The sequence below is a fragment of the Thunnus albacares genome, chromosome 5 (genome assembly GCF_914725855.1).
Source record: "Thunnus albacares chromosome 5, fThuAlb1.1, whole genome shotgun sequence".
Classification (NCBI taxonomy): Eukaryota; Metazoa; Chordata; class Actinopteri; order Scombriformes; family Scombridae; genus Thunnus; species Thunnus albacares.
In genome coordinates, this window is record NC_058110.1 from 32,008,475 (window position 1) to 32,032,336 (window position 23,862).

The following is a 23,862-nucleotide window of genomic DNA, read 5'->3' on the forward strand; positions in this document are numbered from 1 at the left end:
GACGTATTGATTTCTCCCCAGGGACTAGAAGTAACAGAACTCTTAGATTGCAGATATTGGGAGCTTGCTAGCCTCTGAGTAGGCAACGTCTTCCAGCAGCTAATGTTAGCTTGGAGCCTCGATACCAATCCCCCAGGTAGTGCGCTGGGCTTTGAAGCCAATTTTGACATAGTGGCCAAACTGTGGAATGACAACTTCTGGGTCTTTCTTGTGCCCCAAAAAGAATTTTTCCTACACACAATCATGGGAAAAGGAGCAGCTGTAAATTGGTGGATAAACTTTTTGTTTTTTCACAACCATGGATGTATAAAGAGAACTGGATACAGCGTTGAAGGCGAGGGCCTGTTCATTCCTATGAAAATTGCTCAGTGGCACATGAAGCCAAAAAAGTTTGACGTTCAGGTATAAAATTACCCGGATCTTCTGGGATCATGGGGCCCATAGAGCAAGTGCAGTAGCGACTTTCGCCGGCTGAGCGGGCTACTTCCGGTTTAGCCCTCTGGCTCACTTGAATGGGGATAAAACAATTCAATCGTTTGACTCTTCTAGACCGTTGAAATGTGGTCAGACCGAATAGATCAAATTCTGATAGTGAGACGAATCATTTTTACGGGGGTTGTGATGCTCAAAAAAAATTATCCGCTGATTTACAGACGCCTCTCTCACAATATAAGTCTATGGGAAAAAGTCTTTTTGGGCCCAATAGCATCACGTGACGTCGAAATTATGCGGTTTGGCCACTATATCAAATTGACTTCAAAGCCCGCCGCTGTTCCTGGGGGCTTGATCACAACCCCCACGAAATGATTCGTTTCACATTTGGTCTTGTGATGTCATAAATCATGCTTGTAGGTCCAGCCCTTAAAATCAGATTTTAAATGAGCACAGAGAAACTTTCCACTTCCAGCAGATGAATATGAAAACAGTCTTCTAGTGTCAAACTCTGCACATACATCATTACGCACAGTGCAGCTCAAACATCCAACTGTAGAAACAGGAAGAAAAACACATCTTTGAGTGGAGGGGGAGACTAAGTAAAGGATCTGAGTACTTCATATGATGAATAGAGCAATTCATCATCATCATCATCATCATGACAAAGAGTCTCATGCAGAATGGATGCAAGGAGAGTTAAAGAGTATAAAGAGAAGACAGACAGCTTTAAGATGAAGAGGTTTGACGAAGTAGTTAATGGAAATCTGATATGCTTCACATTGATTTGGAGCACTTACCTGAGTGTTACTGGACCACGTGTCGTACCCAGTAAGGCTCCACTGACTCCAGTATTGTTTCCAAACCTTTGCAGAGCAAGAGTTGTTGCAAGTTTGATCATAGTTTGTTTGTATGTAGGAGTGATTTTGCCACATGTGTTAAATGTGGGAGAATGATTGTGAGACAGACTGTGAGAAAGATCCAGTTTCTTCTTTGCAAAGGAAATAATGCAGCACAGAAGAATAATTGTCTAAAGTGAGTAACTAAGGGAGGCAGAAATAATCAGGGTTAGATCTACAAAGAGACTTTTGCATGAGGAAGTAAATGTTATGATGTGAGACAAGAGGCTGAGGAGGACAAATCAGTCAGGAAGCATGCTGAGTTTTGCTTTTGCAAGGATCAAGTGAAGTTTTTAGCCTTGTTGGTAATTAACTGTACTGCTGTAGTAGAAAGAAAATCTGAGAAAATTAACATAACTGTAGATGCAGCAAGGAGATTTCTGGGTGTTGTAAGAGTTTCTGGAGAAGTTGTGCAGCAGCTGTTGAGAGAAGCTTCTGGTTTCTATTAAACAGCTGAAAAATAGAGAAGTTATAACAGTGTGGGAACTAGGTGAGTAGGGGTTATTACATATTACATTTAGGTTTATTTTGAACATAACAAATAAGTAAAAAAAAACAACCAAAAAACAAAACAAGAACAACAAATAAAATGAACATGAAAATTTCTCATAAACAATATAAATAAACAACATAAACAAATATTACATATTACTCAAACAACAACTTCAATATTTATCATATATAAAACTCACAACCAACTACTCCAATGCTATTTTATTTAATATATGGAGAGTTTAGTTTAAATCCAGTAGGTAGCGGTATGAACCTTACAGTTGTCTCTGCCAGTAAATCAACAGAAGAAGAAGAAGAAGAAGAAGAAGAACGTGTAAACGTCATTTTGAAACTCCTGACCGGAAGTGCTTGTGCTGCTGCCGTTAACTTCACAGAAGCTCTTTAAGCTGAGCTGGCTGTTGGGCTGTTTGGGTTGTTCCTGTCGACGACTTTCTCCGAGTGGGAGCACTCAGTAAAACCAGGAAGATCTCCACACACACGCACGCACCCTGTAACGTTACCAGTCTGCTCTCCCAGTTTAACACCAGTCAGGTTTAACTGTCCAGCTAAAAAGGAGTTCCAGCTCTTCTAAATCGACGCCATGGACCCCGCCAGTCAAGGTAATTGTTAGCTAGCGTGTAGCTTAGCTTAGAGTCAGCGATACGTCAACTGTTCGCTAACCAGACAGCAAACCGTTGTAATTAATTAATCTATAGTCACGTAGCCTGTAGCTTTAGCATTTAGCTTGTATGTTTGGTTTGTTTAGAGGGTAATAAGTCGTAGCAGTGCAGCCGTGAGGGCAGGACGGGCCCGCTGGTAAGTGACAGGGACAGAGGAGAGGAAGGCGGATCGTGTTACTAATGTTACCAGTAACTTCCCGACACAATTTAACCTGATAGGACTGAAGGCAGTGGGTCAGCCAAGAAGTGATCAGAGAGACTTATCTTCTCTGTGAGGCTCCCGCCACTTTCCCCCAAAACCGAGAGCCGAGCTGAATGCTTGTAAACAAAAAGACTAATCAAGTGTTAACAGCAGTGGTGGAAGAAGCATTCAGATCCTTTAGTCCAGTAAAAATACAGCTATGTAAAAATACTCCATTACAAGGAAAAGTGAAGTAAAAGTAAACAAGTATTATGAGCTTCATGTAGTTAAAGTATTGCAGTAAAAGTAGTGGTTTGGTCCCTCTGGCTGATATGTTATTATATATGACATCATTAGATTATTAATACTGAAGCATCAGTGTTAGAGCAGCATGTTACTGTTGTAGCTGCTGGAGGTGGAGCTAGTTTACACTACTTTATATACAGTTAGCTAGTTTAGTCCAGATTTATCTGCTGACCTCCAAAGGGTCAGCAGATACATCTGAGGGGTCGTGAGATAATTGATGGGAAAGGAAAGAAGAAAAAACTAAAAAAGTGATGCTCAAATCTGTTTTCCATTTTTGGACTTTTTCTCTAATCAGTGTTTTTTTGCTGAAATATTGGATCATTTGAACATTTATTGAAATGAAAGCATGTGAGAAGTTTAGAGGGAAAAATCACTATTTGGTGGAGCTGTTAACAACTCATAGACATGTGAAATGTGACCCCGACTACACACTGCTTTTTGTAAGACGTCAAAAGCCCAAACAGGTTGGAAACCACTGGTTTCATCTTTAACAATGTGTTGTATTTTAAAAGCTTGTTATATTATCCATTGTCTTCCAAAATCTTCATCTGAAAAGTAACTTAAGCTGTCAAATAAATGTAGCAGAGTAGAAAGTACAATATTTCCCTCTGAAATGTAGTGGAGTGGAAGTATAAAGTGAATACATACATGTTGTTGCAGTCAATCTTTATCCCACATTATTCATTAACAACAGCCAGATTTGCTGACTAACCGAGCAGTCATGACAGCCTTGTTGCTAGCATGCTAGCTGCTGTTTCATCAATGCCTCTATTGATCTGTATTGACAGATCTTCACTTCCATCTTCAGCTGAGCAGAAAACTCTCTTTTAACAAGACAAATCTAGTTGGTTTAAGATGGAAGAAACTTCAAACATATACTTAATACTTCTGCTTTATCATTGTTTAACCATAGCTGACCATGCTTTCTGTTTTCTTTCAAATTGGCTTTCTTGTTTGTTCTGATACTTTGTACTGAAGGCAGAAACATAACAGACTGAGAGAAATAGAGCAACATATATGTTATTTTATATTGTGATGGTAATAGATAAAATATCACATTGAAATGGCTGTTTTTAGAAGAATAAAATATCCAAATTAGTTAAGGATATGATGTCATCACATTGGTCCAAAAATTCAGTGTATCCAATACTGTCATGAAGCAGTTAATTAAGGCTAAAATTAGGGTATGTGACCTAACATATGGGTCATCTATATATACAGTTGCTGAGATGAAACAATCATCTGGAAATGTATTAATTTAACTAATAGCATGAAAAGCAGCGTTAAAGCTATGTCGCAATATTTTGATAATAACAACTAGAGGAAATGTCAAGTCTCATATCACAATATTTATTCCTCATTATACGTCTCCCGGCCATTATGACTGCAAATTCCCTTCGGGGATGTCCTAACGAGACTCTCGGCACTGTATCATGTAGTTCATTATAGCGAGCCAACATGATAGACATGTCGTGGCGTATCACGCTTCCTCTGCCTCGGGACGATCGCTGTCAGGAAGTGATTTAAGTTTCCTACATTTGTCTGACTTCAAATATGACAAACCGGTGTAAAGTAGGGCATGTCTGTCCAATTAAGATTCTGCTATTAATGTTTTTTTTTTTTTTTTTAATGATGCTGTGAAACCTGAGAATAGGATTCAGGGGTGAGTTGGGGACTTACTGATGCAGTCATCTGTGATATGACTTTGCTTTTTTTTTGCTGTAGTGATAAATTATTTAGTTTTTCCCTGTGAATAATCAGCTTAAAAAACATCTTCATTAATCCAAAACTCCCAACAGTAAGGGTCAGGTTTTGGTGTGTGTCAGAAGAAGAGGAAGCGGGGATTTCTTCTTTTTGTTTTTGTTAATTTTTATGCAGGTGTCCAGCTATCATACAGGGAAACCCCCCATTGTAGAAGAGCCACAGAGACCGATTTCTACATCAGTATCAGCTGTAAATAAACCAGAATGCAATACAGCAGCAGGGTTGGGTTTTAAAGTTCGGGGTGTGGCTGTGATTTCACAGTGTTTACCGACTTGTCGGACAGCTTGAGTGACATGCAGCAAATTATTTGACCTTTATCTGCAACTATCCTTTGAGTAGAAGCATCTTGAACGGACTGGAAGGAAGATTGACAACAGTAGAAAGTATCTGAGATTTGGTCTTTTCCTTTTTTTTAAGTCTCAACTCCAGGAAGAAACAATCTATTTGTAGCTGTCGGCTTTTCTGCTCTCATACTGTTGTCTGTTTACAGCCTCGCTGTTGTTATCTTTGCGGGCCGGTCTGAATCATTCTTGACTTGAATCAATATACCTTGAGGGTGGAGCTGGTGTCGTTTTTCCTCCCCGGCTCGTATGCGGATGTCATTGCTGAGACACACACAGCCTCACCAACACCATTATGTGTCCTATTTAGTTGTAAATACATGAATGTTGTCTGCTGTGTTTTGTTGTGTGCGCATCAATCATCTAGACATGGATACCGTGGGAATAATGGCGAACACGGTGTGGCAATCAGAACTTCTTTTCATGCTTAAACGCGTGAAGATTTCAGTACAAGATGCTTAAAAAGTGAACTCAGATAACCCAGTCCCACGCTCAAATACATCGGCTGTTCTCTGGCATGGAAGTGGGTGTGTTTTGTAAGCAACTTGAAGTATGAGGTTAGCTTTGATAATAGGTTCCCCTACTGTGTAAATAATGTTCGGATGTCGGGCTATAACTGCATGAAGTCTATTTTTACCCCCCGTGTTTCAGGCGGTTGACTCATGTTTGTCTTTTCTTTTTTTTTCCCCCCTTGTTGTCTCCTGTTGTCCTTCATGCCAGCTCCGGCTGTGCCAAGCTTCTGTAGCTGCCAAAATGATGATGGTACCCTCAGGTGAATGACGCAAGATGAAATGCTGACAGTACATATTTCAGCGTTGCTGTAAACAGCCTCCTGAATAAAGTAACGTTTGCACAAGCAGTAGAATAAATCTTCGGATCTGGAAGTGTTTTTGAATCGTTTCTTCCTGCTTTTGTTTGTGTTGTTTATGTTTGTGGTGGTGTTACTGTATTTCAGAAGGTGAAAGATGTTGTTTATCTCAGACAGAGGGATCTTAGGTTACTCTCCCAGAGCGCGGTTGGACTCCTGTCTCCGCTAATGGCCACTTTCTCTTCCCGTCGGATATCTCCTGCTGGCAACAATAGCTTCTTCCTTGCCTCGGTTTAAGTGTGTGTGTGTGTGTATGTGTGTGAAATAGATACTGAGAGGGATCATCTGAGTAACTACAACTCCGCTAAGTGTACATTTTGTATCTGTCGACTCTGTCTCCATTTCATTTACATCCTCTGTTCTTCTCATTGTCTTCTTTCCCTTCCCCACTTTCTCTTTCTGTTTCTCTCCTGCACTTCCTTCCAGATATCAACCTGAACTCTCCCAACAAGGGTCTTGGTGTGGATCATTCAGACAGCCTGGCTGACGTGCCGGTGGAGGGAGCGGTGGGGAACTCAGCCAACCCTCTTCCACCGGGCCTGACGGAGGAAGAGGCTGAAGAGCTCCGCATTGAGCTCACAAAGGTGAGGCCCGGATGTCCGAAAATCACCTTGTGTCATTAAGGAGCTAATCGCTAAGCGCTAAGGAAGAAGTAACGCTAAAATCATTACACTTCCAGGAATCTAGAAAAAGAAAAGGGCTGAAGCAGGAATGAACCTTAGACTGACTCTTTTTGTGTGTTGTGGGTCTGTTGTGTTTCAGGTGGAGGAGGAGATCAACACTCTTCGTCAGGTTCTGTCAGCCAAAGAGAGACACGCCGCAGAGCTGAAGAGGAAGCTTGGCCTCAGCCCGCTCAACGAACTCAGGCAGAACATCACCAAGAGCTGGCAAGACGTACAGACCTCCAACGCGTATGTATCAATCAGACTGGATCATTTATTAACACATTTTTGAGACAAATGAGACAGAAATCCACTTGAACTACTGTTTTGGATATCAGTTCTTTAAATAAGCCCTCATTTTTCTTGTCTAAAAAGTTAAAATATTCAATTTATCTCTAAATGATCGCATGCAACTTCTGGCTAGATCACTAGATTTTGGTTCTTCAGTGAAGTTGCCTTAATTTTACGATCCAGGACAGTAGTATATATCACTTTAGGTTATGGGGGGGAAAATGTAACTCCCAAATGAATCACACCAAGAAAAAATGAGTCCAATTCAAAAACACCCGAAAAGAGAATCATCCTGTAGAAGAAACAAAGATTTTCAGTCTTTCCAGTTCAGTTTTGGGAAGCAGCTGAATATGATTTGTAGAAATCACAACCCTCTAAAATACATCACAGACATTTTTATAAACATTTTTTTTTTTTTTTACGACAAATTTTTTTTTTTTTACCACAAATGACTTTGACCACAGTCCGTTAGGATGTCCGTTGAATCAGCACCGCCTGCAGACAGTAAGAGCGTTATCTAAAAGAACCAGTCAAATAATGACTCATCCTGTGGTGACGCATCCAGGCTCCTGAAGTCTTTAGATTATTTTCTACAGAGGTTTTACATTATCTGAGATGATTTGAAAATGTTCTCAGCAGATCAGAGACGGGCCCCCCTTGACTTTAGCGGAGGTGAAGGTGCAGTGTCGTCACGTATAATAAAGTTTTATTATAGTATATTTAAGAGATCATAATCAAGCTGGTCACAGTTTGTGAATTAATGTTCTTTTTGAAATGAACTTTTATGCTTTAACATCATCAGATTTGGCAGTTAATTATAATATCTAAAATTGATTGAGCAGCCATAGTTAATAACCTCAGTTGGAGGTTGTTTTTGAAGAATCTTGATGAGCACACAACAAACTTAATTGCACTCCACCTTATTTATGAAGATGACGGCTTGTTTCTGTCCACAGGAATTTATATTTATCTGTCTTGACATTTTCAGTTGTCTTGTTTGGGGAACAAGTACGTAGTTCTACATTTTTTACATTTCATTCAGTGGTTATTAAAACTATTTAGTGGGTTTTCTAAGGATTCGATAATCTTTATACGTATTTTATTCAATATAAAGTCTGATCTCATTGGTTTGTTTGGACTTAATAGGTTTGACTCTTGAATTATGTCGGCTCTGACTAAACAATCTCATTCATTTAAGGAAAATTAATTAATAAATGATCAGATTTCTTAAATCTATCACTCATAGATGATATGAAGAGATATAAACTGTCCACTTTGTCACCTAAAATATACTGTTTATATCAGACGTGTTAAATGAGACATACTAATGTGTCCAACAAGTGTTGTTTAAGGTAAAAATACATAAAATGTTTTCATAAGTTAATAAAGGATTAATATACACTTTCATATCCCAGTTGCAAATATTGCAGTATTTACACAAACAGAATGTATAAAATTTTGTAAATTGCATCTTAAAAGTGATAAAACTAAATAGTTAGAATCTGATATCAACACTTTACTTTGTTAGACATCAACTGACGCATCTAAATACATTAATTAGCATGTAAAAGCTACTTTAATTACCTTTCTATCATCATGAAACTGTTATGTACCTTTTTCGTGATGTATTGTTCCAGTAAGTCAGACAAACAAAAGGAGAGAATTAAAGCGTCAATTTGAGCGTCGGATCAGATTTTAGTTTGTTCCATTTCGCTGAGTCATCCTTAAATGTGAAACACTGAATTAGCGATTATTTATTGATTAACCGAGCTGCTCACTTGCACAGAACTGTGATTTGTACTAATTTCTTGGTGAATAAGGTTCTAACTAATCAGATTTTCCTCACAGTGTGACTTTGGTGAATGTTTCCATGAATCTCCCAACAGCAGCCTGCGTTTCGACCCTTACTAACGAGAGCAGGAGAAAAGACAATCATAAAGTTCTTTTTACATTATCAAGACCATTTAATCTGATCCTCGGCCTCCTCTTTGAGCCAGCCTGCTTTTTGAGTGAGTCCTTTTGCTGAACCTCTACAGCGTAACACCCTCATGTCTCCTGTTTCTAGCTATGTGAGAACCACTGAGAAACTGGGCGAGTGGAGTGAAAGAGTTACCAGTTCGGATCTGTGAGTCCACGCACTGTTTGCTGCTCGCTCGCTCGCTCGCCAGTGATGTCTGGGCTTCTGCAGTGTTTGCTCTCTCACGCTCCCTCACTTTTACTCACTCAAACACTCTCTGTCCATCCTCTGTCCTCCCTCCCCTCTCTCTCACCTTCTAACCATGTTTGAGAAACACTTCACATTTCAACAGTTGGTGTTTAACTTCGTGTCTGGTAGGAGTCTGTTTATCCGTTTTGCTCATGATGAAGGAGAGACACTCGTTACATGATGATGGTGCTCAAATAAGTTTATATTAATCTGCAGAACACAGTTGAGTTGGTTGAAGATTAATAGATTTCTGTTCCAGATGTGATAAAGCGACACAACTCTCACAAGAGAGTGAGAAAACTGGAAGGAGACCAAAACCAGCAGTATTTTCTAGGGATGCACGATATTGGATTTTTTGCCGATATTTCCAACTCATTGTGGCTGATTGCTGATGCCGATATATGCACTTTTTTTTTTCCAGCTGGCTGAGACTATTATGCATGCAAGCATAGATTGTACTAAGTATGATCAAGAAAGACAATATATGAAGGAAGAACTTAGGAAGACTGGAGTTCAGGAGTTCAGCATTAAAACTTTAATGAACCTGCCAAGTTGGTGGAGCAGTAGAGTTTTCTTTGAGTTTATTAGACAGACAGGATTAATGTGTAGGATTTAATCTCTGGGCCACACTCTGGAGCAGAAGGTGGAGGTAATGCACCTAATACGCTGGTTGCCAACCGCCGTTATAAACCAAACAGAGTGGTACATCCAGTCAGCCGAAGTGTTTCCTATCTGTGCAGCCGAACATGGCAGCTCCTCCGTGGACTATTTTACCCTGACGGTCCCGGAGCTTCCTCCCCAGGCTGCACTTCAGTCACTCAGCTGCCTGTCAGATCAGCTGCTTCTTCCCACTTTAACCTGAATAACAAACCGGGGCTCAGTGCTAACGTTAGCTGAGAGGCTAGCAGAGCGTTAGCCGCAGCATGACCGGAGGGAAGCACAACCAGCTAGCCTCTGCTAGAAGAAGCAGCTGGTCTGACGGGCAGCTGAGTGAAGCACCGGGACCATCAGGGAGAAAATGTTAATTTCGGGCCGATGCCGATATTTCATTTTAGAGCTTGTATCGGCCGATACCGATGACATGCCGATAATATCGTGCATCCCTAGTATTTCCTTTAACTGTGATAACGTATACAGTCAATTTTGATATCTGATGGATTTGCTATTATGTTTGAAAGTGTTTTGACCTTGTTGAGGAGCTTTTCTCTACTGTAGCTTCTGGATCCTGCTGCCGTCAGGATCCTGTTGCATATGTGGCTAGACTTGTAGCACTGAAGTGGGATTTGGCGTGTGTCTGTGTCCTAACCACTGCAGTCTGAGTTGCATAACTATTTCACCCGAATCTGTGCTTGTCCTCTGTGGCCTCCCGCTCACCTTTTTCAGTGTTTGATAAAGAGGCGGTGCTTTAGGTCGAGACAGCAGGTTGGAGACGTGGCAGCGTTTCTTTAATGGAAGTTGACAGAAGTAGAACTACCTGTCTGTCACTTTTCTTTTATAAAATACACATATATCATTCTCTATTTATATCCTTTTATCTGTAAGTTTCTGTATTTCTCTCCTCAGTCGTCGTGGCTCTCTCTCTCTCCTTTCAGTATCGTCTTTCTTGGTTTTTTTACTTCCTCTCCCAGGGGTCAGACGTCTTCTCTTCTTCCATCCAGAAATGATGACACATGTCCTCTTCTCCGCTTCCTTTCCGAATCAACATTCTTTCATATTTTTAGCTTATTCAGACGCTTCCTCCCTGCTTTTATTATTAACAATGGACACGCTGAAAACAGACACTGTTGTTGTTGTTGTTGTTGTCTTTGCTTCACAAAAACAGATCATCACAAGGATGTTTTCTTAGCTCTGAGATGAGGGTAGGAGTTGAGTTTCATGCAAAGGAAAGGTTTAGAATTAATACTCAAGGCTTTTGTTTTATTGTATGATTATATGATAAAACAGCCATGAGTCTTAGTTTGTCTGGTAGCTTTTAGCAGGTCAACACCTTTTTTATCAAGAGACTGTTGCACTCTGGTACGTCTTTACATAGATGGCACTAAACCATTTATATGTCGAAAATCAGAGTCCATTAGGCCACACACACGCCGGTAATGGTTTCCCACACACACACAATGATTTCAGCCTGAGGCAAAATGAAATCAATTGTGGCACACGATGGGGGGAAAAATAGAAACTATGTAATGACATAATAACCGGAGTTGAAGGAGATGCCAGATCTGACTAGTAAAGGAAGCGGTGACTTGCACTCATTGCTAATTGTTTTTGTGTCTTTTTTTTTTTCCAGTGATATTTTGCAGGTTCGGTATTTAGTTCGTGATGAAGATAAAGAAAATTGAACTCCTTTCCCAAAGCTTCGACTGACGCTCGTATCCGCGGGTATTTTACAAAATACTGTGGGGGGGAAACGGAGCTGCAACGATTAATCGATTGGTAGATTGACAGAAAATGTATCGCCGACTGTTTTTGTTCATATTGGTCGACTTTCAGTGAGATAACGCACCTGCAGGTCACACATGAGTCAGTTACAACTGTCCCCCCAAAGTCAACAGAACAAATTAGCTTCACAACCAGAGACGGCAATTAACAGAAGGGGGGGAACTCTGACGTCTTAGTGAAGTTTTTCTGAGTTGGTAAAGTTTTCGCAGGAGTTGATTTGAGATAGAAATGTTCAAGATGGTTCTGTGTGGCTGCTGAAAGAATCTAAGGGGGGGGGGGGGGGGGGGGGGATTCTCTGTAGGTGTCAAGAAAAACATTAAATTGGCGAGTTTTCTGCCCGTTTCCACCAGGCTGCTGTTGCTGTGAGGTCTGAAGCTAATGGAATTTTCCGTTTGGCCGCTTCTGAAATGAACTGGATTGGCAAGCTCACTCAGCTAGTTAGTCTAACCTGACAGGGTGACACCGCCGACTGACACCGTCTCTTGACTTTTACACACCCAAACACACACACACACACACACCCACACACTCACACTCACACTCACACACACATACACACAAGTGGCAGGTGCAGTCTAGTCTCGGTAGGTTTGTTTCACTTCCTCACACAAAAATACGCACTCATGTCAGTTCACACATTTCTCACGATATCAGTCTCGGTTTCTAGTTATGCGTTCAACCCACATCATAGCCGGAATAAATGTGGATTATAACAAACACATATTCGCTTAGAAATGCAGGAACAGTTGGCATATTCGTCTTGGTTCATTCCCCCTCCAACCCCTCCCCACACACACACACACACACACACACAATCCTAAGCACAGCACAGTACAGGAAAAGCATTTTTCTATCTCTTACCCACGTGCACACACACACACACACAGGCATGCGCCCTGGCCGTGCCTGGCGACCAGACGAGCGACTCAGACTTGCTGCTGCAGGAACGAGTGGGAGGAAAGGAAAGGAATGTGAGAGAGAGATGGAGGGAGGGAGGGAGGGAGGGAGGGAGGAAGGGGAAAGAGACGGTGTTTTGCTAAGTCACATGACACGTGATGTCCAGAGAGAGAGAGAGAGCGAGAGAGAGGGGGGGGGAGAGATGGACCGAACTAAACAAAGAAATAAATGGGTTATGAATTATGAATATGTTGGAGGCACAAAGACTCTCAGAGGGTTGCCATGAAAACTGGAGTGGGTGGAGAGAATCAGTCAGCAGATGAACCCAATTTTCACTTCGGTTTATGTACTTTATTAGCATGACAGAAAAATCAAACACCGTTAGCGACAGCATGTCATTAAATTAACCAAAATTCAGAAATGAAATCTCTTCTCTTACTAACAATACTCGCAGCTAATCTTGCTCTCTTCTTTTTTGTCGGGTCAGCTGGTTCTTTGCTTCTTCTTTCTCAAAAATAAATACTTAACGAAGAAGGTAGAGACACAAAAAAAATGTTTCTACACACATATTTAAATGTTAAAGAGACAGAAAACCCTGTTTCTGTTCAAATATATGTGTGTGTTTTCTCTCCTGCTGGGAAACAAATAAAGTGGACAGACAGGGTGTAGTGTGTGACAGGGTTTGCTATGTATGAAGTCACTGTGCTGTACAGTAAGCAGCATTGTGCTGATGTTAGTCAGGATATAGAGAACAGCCTTGTCTGGAGCAGAGCGGTACACAAGGAGAGCCGTCTCCACTTACTGTAGCACAGGGAAACTTACATAAGTTGTATCAAATCTGGAGAAATAATCTACACCTGCTATCTGCAAGGTCATCTTTTATTTTATTTTTTTGGCATCTTAAGTGCTATGAGATCATTTATGAGTCTGGCTTTTCTATTCTATCTACATGGTTTTTGTAAGTTCACATTGGCAGATTTAACACCTGAAATTCTTAGTCATCTTTGATTGCAGACAGACAAAAGCAAAACATCTCAATTCTGAGATTTCTATCATAGCTAGTCAGCTAATTAGCATTAGCTCCATGTGTTGGTTAAAAACTCTATAAAGCTAAAGCTGAAACCATAGACTGTATAAAAATATGGACGTAGTTACCGTGACGTCACCCGTTGGTTTCTGAAGAGCGGTTTTGAAGCTCAAATTGAGCTGCTCCGGCCGTCGCCATCTTGGCGGTGCGTGACTCTGCCTAACTCCCAGCCAATCAAAAATGGGCAAAGAGGCGGGTGGACTGGCTGAAACAAGCCACCTGTCACTCGAAGCAGCCATGTCCTTCATTATGCATAACTTTACAACTTAATAACATTTAAACGGGTGAGTTATACAAAAATTCACCCCCCGTACAGTTGTCATGAAAGGGGAAATTAGCTACAGAGACCAGGCTGTAAACATGTTTATTTCTGCTGTAAAGTTGGGCATTTTAACATGGAGGTCTATGGGGATTGACTCGCTTTTGGAGCCTCAAGTGGCCATTCAAGGAACTGCAGTTTTTGGCACTTCCGCATTGGCTTAATTTTACAGCCCCAGAGTTTGCTGCTTGGCTGAAACTGAAGGCTACATACATGATATCAGGCTAAAAGACTGAGGCTAAAGCTACATGAAGCTAGCATAAAACCAGCATCCTCACCCGTTGATGATCCATGTAGAAGACATGGAAATAAAGGAGCGGTGTGTTGGTTTTTTGGGGTTTTTTTGCAACCTATGCTGCAAAAAAAACCAACCAACACATTTTTTGACTGGAGGGGGACTTGAAGCTGTTTACACTACATTCATAGTGTTCGTGCGTGGAGTCTTATGATCTCCAGTATTCAAACACACACTCTCTCCGGTGGATGAAAGCCTCCACCAGATGGCTGTTAAGTCAGACCTCCCGTCATTCTTGTGTTGTGTTGGTTGTGCTTCCTCAGCACAAACACACTTCCTCTCTTTTTTTTTTTTTTTTTCCTAGATGCCATACAGGCAGGACTGTGTGTGTGTGTGTGTGTGTTTGTTTGAAAGTGTGTGTAAGCTTGCTTTGTTGCTAATCCTGAATAGGCTGTGCTATCTGGTGTTTTGATTTATTAACCTGTTTTGTGTTTGAGAGTTAAGTTATCGGACTGGTTTCCTCCCCCGTCCACTCTTTGCTTCAAGCTTCAGCATTTCCACTAACAGTCCCTTTGCCCTCCCAACTTCCTGTACAATTGAACTGGATTGACTTGTCTGCTCTTTATCACACTGATGTAGACACACAAATTGGCCGAACAGTTACTTGTAATACTTGCTGTAGGAGCTGCAAGGAAATCAATGTCTGTTATCAGCAGACACTGATACTCATGTTGTGATGGGCAGTTTCTTTCTAAATCAGGTCAGTCAGGAAAAGTAGAGTTGCTCTCCCAAAACACTTGAGACTTATAAGCAAAGTAGCCACATCACTCATAGCTTTATATTTATGATACTCTGTAAAAATCATACCTGTCCTTGCTATCTTGTTTATATGTCTTAAAGATGGTTATTTAAACAAAAAACGCCACTAACACCCACTAACATCTAGCTCAATAACGTATTATACTGCCAGACATTATTAAATTATGAATTTAAGAGCTAAAATAAAAAGACTCAAAGCGGTTAAAATTGATATTTTTCATAATAACACAATAAATGACAGTGTGTACAAATATCAGTGACTCTCAGCGCTCTCATAGTGTCGTTTTCGGCCGCAGCAGGCAGCTGTTTTACAGAGAAAAAGCCCTAAAAAAGCCACTGTACACTACCTGCTCAGCACCAAACGGCAAACAGACACAGTTAGCTGTAGACTTAGCTGGTGAACATAGTGGAGCATTTAGCAGCTAAAGAGCCAGATATTTCCCTCAGGAGTTGACAGAGAGCAAAAACAGAGATAAAAGAGAGTGAATATTGGATTTATATCCACCAGATGGACAGAAACACGACTCCAGATGAATGATAACGTCGCTATCAAGTTCAACATATCAGCTTAAAAGCTGATGATGTGTCAGTGTTGTGTTCACTGCCCCCCAAACGGACAAAAATAATCAGTTAATGCAGGTTTAAGTCTTAAAGTTTACTGATTCATGATGTTATTAAGAGTCTACAGTTGATACAAGTAGATAGTAGGGGTGTGCCCGAATACAAATACATTATTCGACAAAGCAAAAATAATGCGTTTTTTTTTTTTTTTTTTTTTAAACGAATATTTGTTTCATACAAATATTTTTAAAAATATTTGTTAGTTAGAGGTCTGCCTGCAATGAGGTGATGAATAAAGTTTTAGCTCAGTTGTCAGCACAGTCATCTATGATCTGGGAGACTCCAGTTCAAAACCTCCTTCATAAGGTAGTTTATTCATGAACACTTATTGTAACACTTTAATTTTCTAAAATTAAAAGCGTAATAAAAACAAAAACAGGATTTTTAAGCCTCTTTCCACTTTTATTCGAATACAAATACAAATAATTTTGCTGCCTCAACAAATACAAATACTGGCTGGCTCTCTGCACATCACTAGTAGATACACAAGTGGTTGAGGAATATGGATCGCTGGCTCTACTCTTTTTCCATTTCAATGCAATATTTGTTTATAAAATATCAGCATAAACTTGAACATCTATTCATAAACTGGTAGATTCTCACATGTTTTGGAGAAACATGTTGTTTTTCATTTTTATTTTATTCTAGAGGAGCATTAAACAGTTTCCCACCACATTGACTTCATTTTTTGTGAGTCATATATTTAATATTCTGCAGAACAAAATCTAATCTCACATTAATATTCTGTAACTGTCCTCTTAAAGTTTATATTAATTTTGTTCTTCCCATTTAAACGATGAGGAGCAGATTTATGCTTGACTGTTTTGTTCGGCTCCTGAAAGGAAACGATTATTTGTAGGATTTAATAGGTATTGAATTATCTTTAATGGCATCACTGCTATGATTTTACATTATATTGTGTTTTTAACGCTGTCATTTCACCTGTGAACCTTTTACAACTACATCAGCTTAAATGAAGGTTAGGAGTTGTTATGGAAGTTGTAAAATGACTCTATTGAAGTCTCTACTGTGTTCTACTGTACTGTATTGTGAGTGTGTGTGTCTCTTCCCTGTTATCATTATCCTGCTGTTGTGTCTTCAGATATCTGTCTGCCTCAGCCACTTTGGATGACATTACCCACTCTGAAGCGTGAGTTGACCCCTTTCTCTTTTGTGTTCTTGTTTTGTTTTGTTTTTTTTTGTAGATGAGCTAAGTTTTTTTTTTTTTTTTTTAAAGTTTGGTTTGGGGAGCTTTGACTGTTCGAGCTTTTTCCTTTTTGTTGTTTTTTTTTATTTGTTGCTGTGGTGATGAGGGTGTCGCAGTAGAGATGTTTGTTTGTTGGGTCTGTTAGCGGCTGAATTTAGTAATATTTCACTACTAACATATTAAAGAACATTTCTGTCAAGGGTTAGCCGTTAGCACGTGTTCATCTATAAATAACAATAGCAAATTTTTTTCTACCGTCTGGATCCACCAGATGGTTCAGATTTCTGATGAAACGGTTATTAACTTCAGAAGTGGGGAAGGTCGGCCATTTTGACGGACACAGTCGTGTGTGCGTGTGCTGGTTCTCGCCACACCGGCTTATATCCAAAATTGTATTTGCTCAGCTTTTGTGAACCATCTGCTCGCTGTGTGTTTGAGTGGCTCAGCTGATCAGGATGTTGGCATTTACCTAAGATATGTGTGTGTGTTTTTTTGTATGTGCATATAATAAGCCAGTGAGTGTGTTTATTTTTGGCTGTCGGTTGCTTTTGGATGTATTTTGAGTGAGTATGTTTGTGCATTTTTGTGTGTATTTTTGCACATATTAGCAGGTGTAGTTTGACCACACAGCTCGACTTGTTTCATCCGGTTGCTCGAGTGGTTTCCTGTTGACGGGCTAACTTTCCTTCTATCTACTTTCCTAAAAGGATAAAATATGAAATATGCTAGAGTGTGTTGAGAAGGTCGATACCGCTCTGGTGTCTTAGCATTAAGAATGAAGGTGGAGCTGGGAGACAGTTAGCATGTAACAGGACAGAGTGCACAGTAAACTCAGCAGCCACACATTTCTATGTTCTGTATTTCTCTGTTTAGCATCTTCAGGTTATGCTAACCCATTGTTGCTAACTTTGGAGCTAACCCCCTTTACTTTTCCAGCATTTGGGGAAACAACAGACGTGACTTTCTAGCATTTATTAACTGACACACTGTAGTCTGTACTGTATATTTACTGCCAGACTGATAACTTACTACTAACCTTTTCCTCTGCTCCGCTTGCATCCACCGTCATCTCTCTGTCCCTCGCTCTTTCCCGCTCGCTACGCAAACATACTCCTTAACGGAGCCACGCGACCAGTGGTTTCCCAGGCGACGACAAAAAATAAAATGGACGGACAGTAAATCTACTACATAGTAAACAGGAAGTGATTTTAGACACACTTGAGTGCATCATTGCATCAAGGTGACATCTTCAACCACTGCAGATTGTTTTTTTTTTTTCAGCTGGTGGTAAAATTACTCTTAATATGTTATTTGCGGTAATCTCAACCTGGTTTGTTTTGGCGGACTGGAACCAGCTTTAGGGCCTAAAAATCCTTTTTTAGTTGTTGGTGTGAAACACTCGGAAGCAGAAATATCCAGACGAGAGTAAACAGAAGCTCTTCAGAGTGCAGACAACAGGAATGTACTAAAACCAAAGACGGCCCGTAGCGGTTCAACATCACTGAGATACTCAGTTTCAGTTTGAATCGATGTTTGTTGGCAGTTGAAAACCAAAAAAAAGAGATAAAAGATCTTGATTCTAACCTGAGGAACGTCTCATGCTCCGTTTAGCTAAATGACGCCTTTGTTTTCTCTTCCTTTTTAAACTGATCAGTAATCATTAATACATGAAGAAGTCTAAATTTGAGGTGAGTTTCTAGATTTTATCTTAACAAGTATTTTGCAACAGCTCACTGGAAGCTTTCTGGTCCCCCAGCTGAGCAAACTGCGGTCCACCACACCCAGACTGCTACATAAAACACTCATTAGTCAAACTACCGCTGAGAGAAACTGAGATTCTCTCTTTCAAGTTGATTCTCTGTTTCTAGCAGCTTCAGTCGAACATTATGACAAAATCTACTTAGTTGTTCTACTTTAAGATGGATGATTTCATCCACTTGTTCTTGTTAAAATAGCCTTCGTCCTTCTCTTCACCCTGAAAATAAATGTTTCCTGTCTGTTAGAACATTGCAGCATTGTGTTTCATAACAATATCAGTTTATTAGAAGTTGATCTGAGTGTGTGTGTGTGTGTGTGTGTGTGTGTGTGTGTGTGTGTGTGTGTGTGTGTGTGTGTGTGTGTGTGTGTTTCCGTGAAGGTTGTCTGGAGCCATTTCTTTTTAGCTTTAGCAGAAAATAACAACATCGAAACTGACATCGAAACTGTGGTTTTTTTTTTTGCATCTTTCCAAAACTAACAACTTGCACTGTGATTGGTTAGATGTACGGAGGTTTGAACTTCTCTTTCTTCTCATCCTAACAACACGACTTCCTTCCCTTTTAAAACGCGAGTGCTACACCCAGGGTGGGACATTAACACCAGCCGCCGGCCGACCGATGGTTAAATATGAAAGTAACTGAGCGGCTGGTGAATTTGAACATTTATCTGTCAGTAGGCTGGTAGATGTTTCACGTTTTAAACAGTTAATTTCCCGCCCTCGCTCCTCGCTACACCTTTGAGGAGAGTCTCTGTCCAGAAGTGTCGCCGTTATCCTGATCTGTGCAGTTCGTCACGTCTCTGTCTGCTCTCTGACGGCAGCCTTTTCTCTCTGCTTTCATGTGTTGCCATTTGAAACTTTTAGATGTGCTTTAATGACATTTTATACATCCGTCTTTATTTGAAAGCAGAGCTGCAACGATTAATCAATTAATGGGTTGACAATTGATGATTGAATAATCACTTTGAGTCATTGTTTTTTTTAGGAAAAAGCTTCTAAGATGTGAACATTTCCTGGTTTGTTTATTCTTCAGTGATAGAAAACAACATATCTTTGCTAGCTGTTGGTCGGGACAAAAGATATTTGAGAATGTCACACACTTATTTGTCATTTTTCACCATTTTTGGACGTTTTATAAACCAAACATTAATCAATTAATCGAGAAAATAATCAACAGATTGATCAGTAATGAAAATAATTGTTAGATGCAGCTTTAGTTTGAGGCACATTGAACTCTTAACGGTGTCTTTCTTGCCTCTGTCATGTTGTCGTAGCAACAGCAAAAAGTGAGAATTGACAAAAGTGAGACAGCGACAGTTAAAGACAAAAAACAGGTTGTTTAATATCATAATTCATCAAAAAAAAAGAAATAAATCGTGCTTTTAAAACTTATTTCAGGGCTGCAGTTGCTCTCAGTCCTCCAAGGTACCCGACGAACCTGAAGTAACGAGTTCAGAGCCCAACCCTAGTCTGCAGATTAACCTAGAGCGTTGACGTCCCTAATACAGATCATAGTGATTGTTTCCTTCTCCTAATGTGCATTAAAAACATTCATATTGTGGATCTGGACATATTTCCGCAGCCTAATGGATGCGGTTCATGTCTGCTATTGATTTTCAGCATCATGAAGCTTCTTCCGTTGTTCACTGAAACAAACAAGCGTCAGTCACACCGTCTCATCCTCTCGACATGCTGAATCACTACTGATGATGATGGGTTTCTGCTAATAGGAGCTAATTCTCCTCAGACGCAGTAGATGCTGGAAAAAAACAAACAAACAAAAAAAGGAATCTCTGTAAATGAATGTAAGCTGTCATATTCAGGTTGGGCATCACACAAATGTTGGTACATTTTTTTTAAAAAAAGAAGAGAAGAAGAAGGGAAACAGGAGGTTGCTGGCTGTTCTTTCTTTAAATAACTGCAGCCTCTTGGTGTTTGTGGTTTAGATTCCTGTAACGTCTGAATGTTATTTCTGTGTCAAAGTTGAGCCGTAACTGAAATCACTGTTTGTTTTTGGTCTTTGTGTTTGCTGTGGTCAAATGGTCTAATTTACTTTTCTTTTTTTTTTTACCCTCCTTCCTCTTCCTCCTCCCATCCATCTGCTTTTCTCTCTGCACTATTTTCTGTCTTTCTGCTTGCTGTCCATCCGTCCTTTTCCTTTTTTTCTTTCCCCCTTTTATTCCACTCCTACCATCTGTCCTCTTTTCTTCCATTGTTCTCTTTCCATTGTCCTTCCTCCCACCTTTCCTTCATCCCTCCATCCCTCCATCCCTCCATCCAGATACAAAAAGACTCAGGAGACTCTTTCCCAGGCGGGACAGAAGACCAGTGCAGCTCTCACCACAGTGGGCACGGCCATCAGCAGGAGACTGGGAGACATGAGGTAGGATGCCGCGGAGCCAAAATGGCCGACACTCTGGCGAAGCTACAAGAACAAATGAGTGGACGGAGTTGAAACACAAACTGGGGTATCATTACGACAGATCCGTTTTTATTCTGGGACAGCAGAGTGACGCAGGGAGACACGTTTAGAGCTGCACTGATTTAGATTCACAACTTTAACAAGTATTTTGATAATTTAGTAATAGTTTAAGTACATTTTATGCAACAAATGCCAAATATTTGATGGTTTAAGGCTCTCAAATGTGCATTTGTTGGTCTTCCATTATAGTAAATTCAATATTTTGGGTGTATTTATGTTTTTATATTTTATAGATCAAATGATTAAGCAGGAATATAATTGGCAGATTAATCTATAATGAAAATAATTGTTAGTTGCAGCCCTAGAACTGATTAATTGATTAGTTCATCTACAGAAAATTAATTGCCAACTGTTTTGATGATCGATTAATTGTTTTTTTTTAAGAAAAAATGCCAAAATTCTCTGGTTCAAGCTTCTTAAATATAAATATTTCCTGGACTGTCGGCACAAAAAAAGACATTTCAAGCTGCATCTTGAGTTTTTGGGTAACTGATCAACATTTTTCACCATTTTTTGACATTTTATAGACCAAAGAAGAAGAAGAATTTAAAGTGTACGGTATAGACCTGCTCTATGTGAAAACAGCTCTGTTGTCATATAAATAAAACTGACTTGACAAACAACTAATTGATTTAATACAGGAAATAATTGGCAGATTAATTTATAATGAAAATAATCATCAGCTGCAGCCCTGCAGGAAGCTTCCATGTGAACATCTTCATCTTTCCTCTTCTCATACTGATGTTCACCAGGAAGCATCTAAACATCATCATCATCATCATCAGTTTGTTGCTGTGTCACTGCTCATTTGTTCTTGTAGCACTGAACTCGTCTCTTCTTCTTCTTCTTCTACTAACCTCGACCAGTAGTTCTGTAGATAACCAGTAGAACATTTTGGTTTGTTTATTGGACAACTTTAGAGGCAGAAAGATCCTTTTACTAACTTTACTAACTTAGTTTGGTTCAACAGGATTTCATTTGTTTTCCATCTGTAGAAAGTAAAGATAAGAATAGTTTTTCATTTAGAGATTTACATCTTTTATTTTCAAAGAAGAAGAAACATCCTCTGATATGTGTTTAAAAGTAGCAGATGTTTTTAAAATTGAAGTATGTGAAATGACATCTTTAGAGAGGAAGCTCAAACAGTTCATTGATTAATAAATTAGTTGACTTTTTTTTAGAAAAAATGGCAAAAATTTCCACTTAAAAGTGAATTTATTCTGTGTTTTTTATCCCTCTGTGATACTAAACTGAATATTTTTGGGTTTTAGTCTGTCGGACTAAAGAATGTTATTTGCCAACATTCTGTTGACCAAATGATTAATCTGTTTATGGAGAAAATAATTGGTAGATCAATCAATAGTGAAAAGGATTGTTAGTATCCCTAATGTCTGTATGTTTAGATAGCATTCCTGTGATGTAGACTGGAGGTCTTCACAGGTCCTAAACCAACACATAGGAAACTTATCTGAATTAAAGTCAATCTTCAATAAAGGGAGCCGGTCTCAAAGTGACCCAAGGAGAGTCCCAGCTGGTCTGGTCTGGTCTGGTCTGGTCTGGTCTGGTCTGGTCTGGTCTGGTCTGGTCCAATCAAAAACGCAGCTGACAGAACAAACACAGCCGCTGTTGAAAAGAACAGAAATACATTTAATTTCTCCTGCAACTCAAACTCTCCCCTTAAAAACCAGATTACTCTCAGTCTACATTCATAATGAGAGTCCGCTCGGATCCTCTCGGGGATCAGACAAATCAACACCAACTAAACAGGATGAGATTTGGACCCGGCCGGCCTGACTCTGGTCCCGAATCAATTATCGAATCAGTATTAGAAAGGACCTGTGGAGACCTCTGATGTAGACCGTTACTCACCCTGAAATCACACCTCACAAGAACCTCACAGCTCAGACTCACCAAAAAACGAGAAAAGAATATTAACGAGACACGGTCGAGTCGTTTAGAAAGAGTTAAATTGATAAATGAGAAGTTCATCGAGTGTGATTAAAGGTTGAGACGTCATTTAGATCAAGAATAACAAATAGACTCATCAACTACCAGCTCGTCTCATCACTGTCTGCTGCTTCTAACACAACCGTCCGTCATTATAGGAACGTCTCCATTTAGTCGCCCATAATTAGTATTTGCTCTTCATGCCTGTGTGTGCGTGTGTGTGTGTGTGTGTGTGCCTGTGCACGTGTGCGTGTGTGTTTGCAGTGTGCTGACAAATGTTCATCACTGTTGCTCATTAGATTCTCATGAAACGTTTCCCACTGATGTATCTTCATGCTGCTGCCTCGTCCGTCCCTGCATGTTTTACTTTACTTTATTTAAAGTCTTTCCTCTGCAGCTCAACTATTCATTCTGTTTGTCCCTCATTTACTCCCAGATATATATATTTATTTCTTCTGCAGGTTGTGATACTAAAACTTTGTAGTTTGGATATTTTAAAGCATTAATTGCAGCACCGCCGTTGTTTTAGAGGTCGAGACTCTGACTGTGGATCACAACTTCACCTCTGCTCAGTCTCCTCACTGTCTGTAATAAAATCCTCCCAAAAACACATTAACTACACGCACTGAAACAGTAGAAGTGAGAAGGAGAGAACAACACATTTATATGAGAAATTAGATCAAATTGTCTCTTTTTACTCAGACAGAGTTCACAGTAAGTGTTGCAGTGCATGAAGCTGATTTCAGCAGTTGTTGAAAAGGAAAATTATATTTTTCACAGTTCAGATGTTGACAGGCGACAGTCAGTCAGCATTCATCAAAAAGAAACAATAACATCAAACATTTGTGATTGATAGAATCACTTAAATGGATCCAGAGATCAAAGTACTTTGAGATATTTATTCAGATTAAAGTTGAAACACTTTGGTAAA

General features: G+C 39.8%; 1 protein-coding gene across 11 annotated transcripts in view; it reads left to right on the forward strand.

The window, feature by feature from the left end:
* The first annotated feature begins 2,176 nt into the window (after positions 1-2,176).
* tpd52l2b (tpd52 like 2b) overlaps positions 2,177-23,862 on the forward strand; it is a 28,391-nt gene continuing 6,705 nt past the window's right edge. For 2 of the 11 annotated variants that reach the window (XM_044351244.1, XM_044351245.1), the window contains exons 1-6: positions 2,177-2,443; positions 6,390-6,547; positions 6,726-6,874; positions 8,982-9,041; positions 16,642-16,689; positions 20,784-20,885. In XM_044351244.1, coding sequence (XP_044207179.1) covers positions 2,425-2,443; positions 6,390-6,547; positions 6,726-6,874; positions 8,982-9,041; positions 16,642-16,689; positions 20,784-20,885 — 536 coding nt within the window. In that variant the 5' untranslated portion in view covers positions 2,177-2,424. Of the gene's footprint in view, positions 2,444-6,389; positions 6,548-6,725; positions 6,875-8,981; positions 9,042-16,641; positions 16,690-20,783; positions 20,890-23,862 lie in introns of those variants that run through there. The other 9 variants (XM_044351247.1, XM_044351248.1, XM_044351242.1 and 6 more) reach the window with 8 other exon arrangements.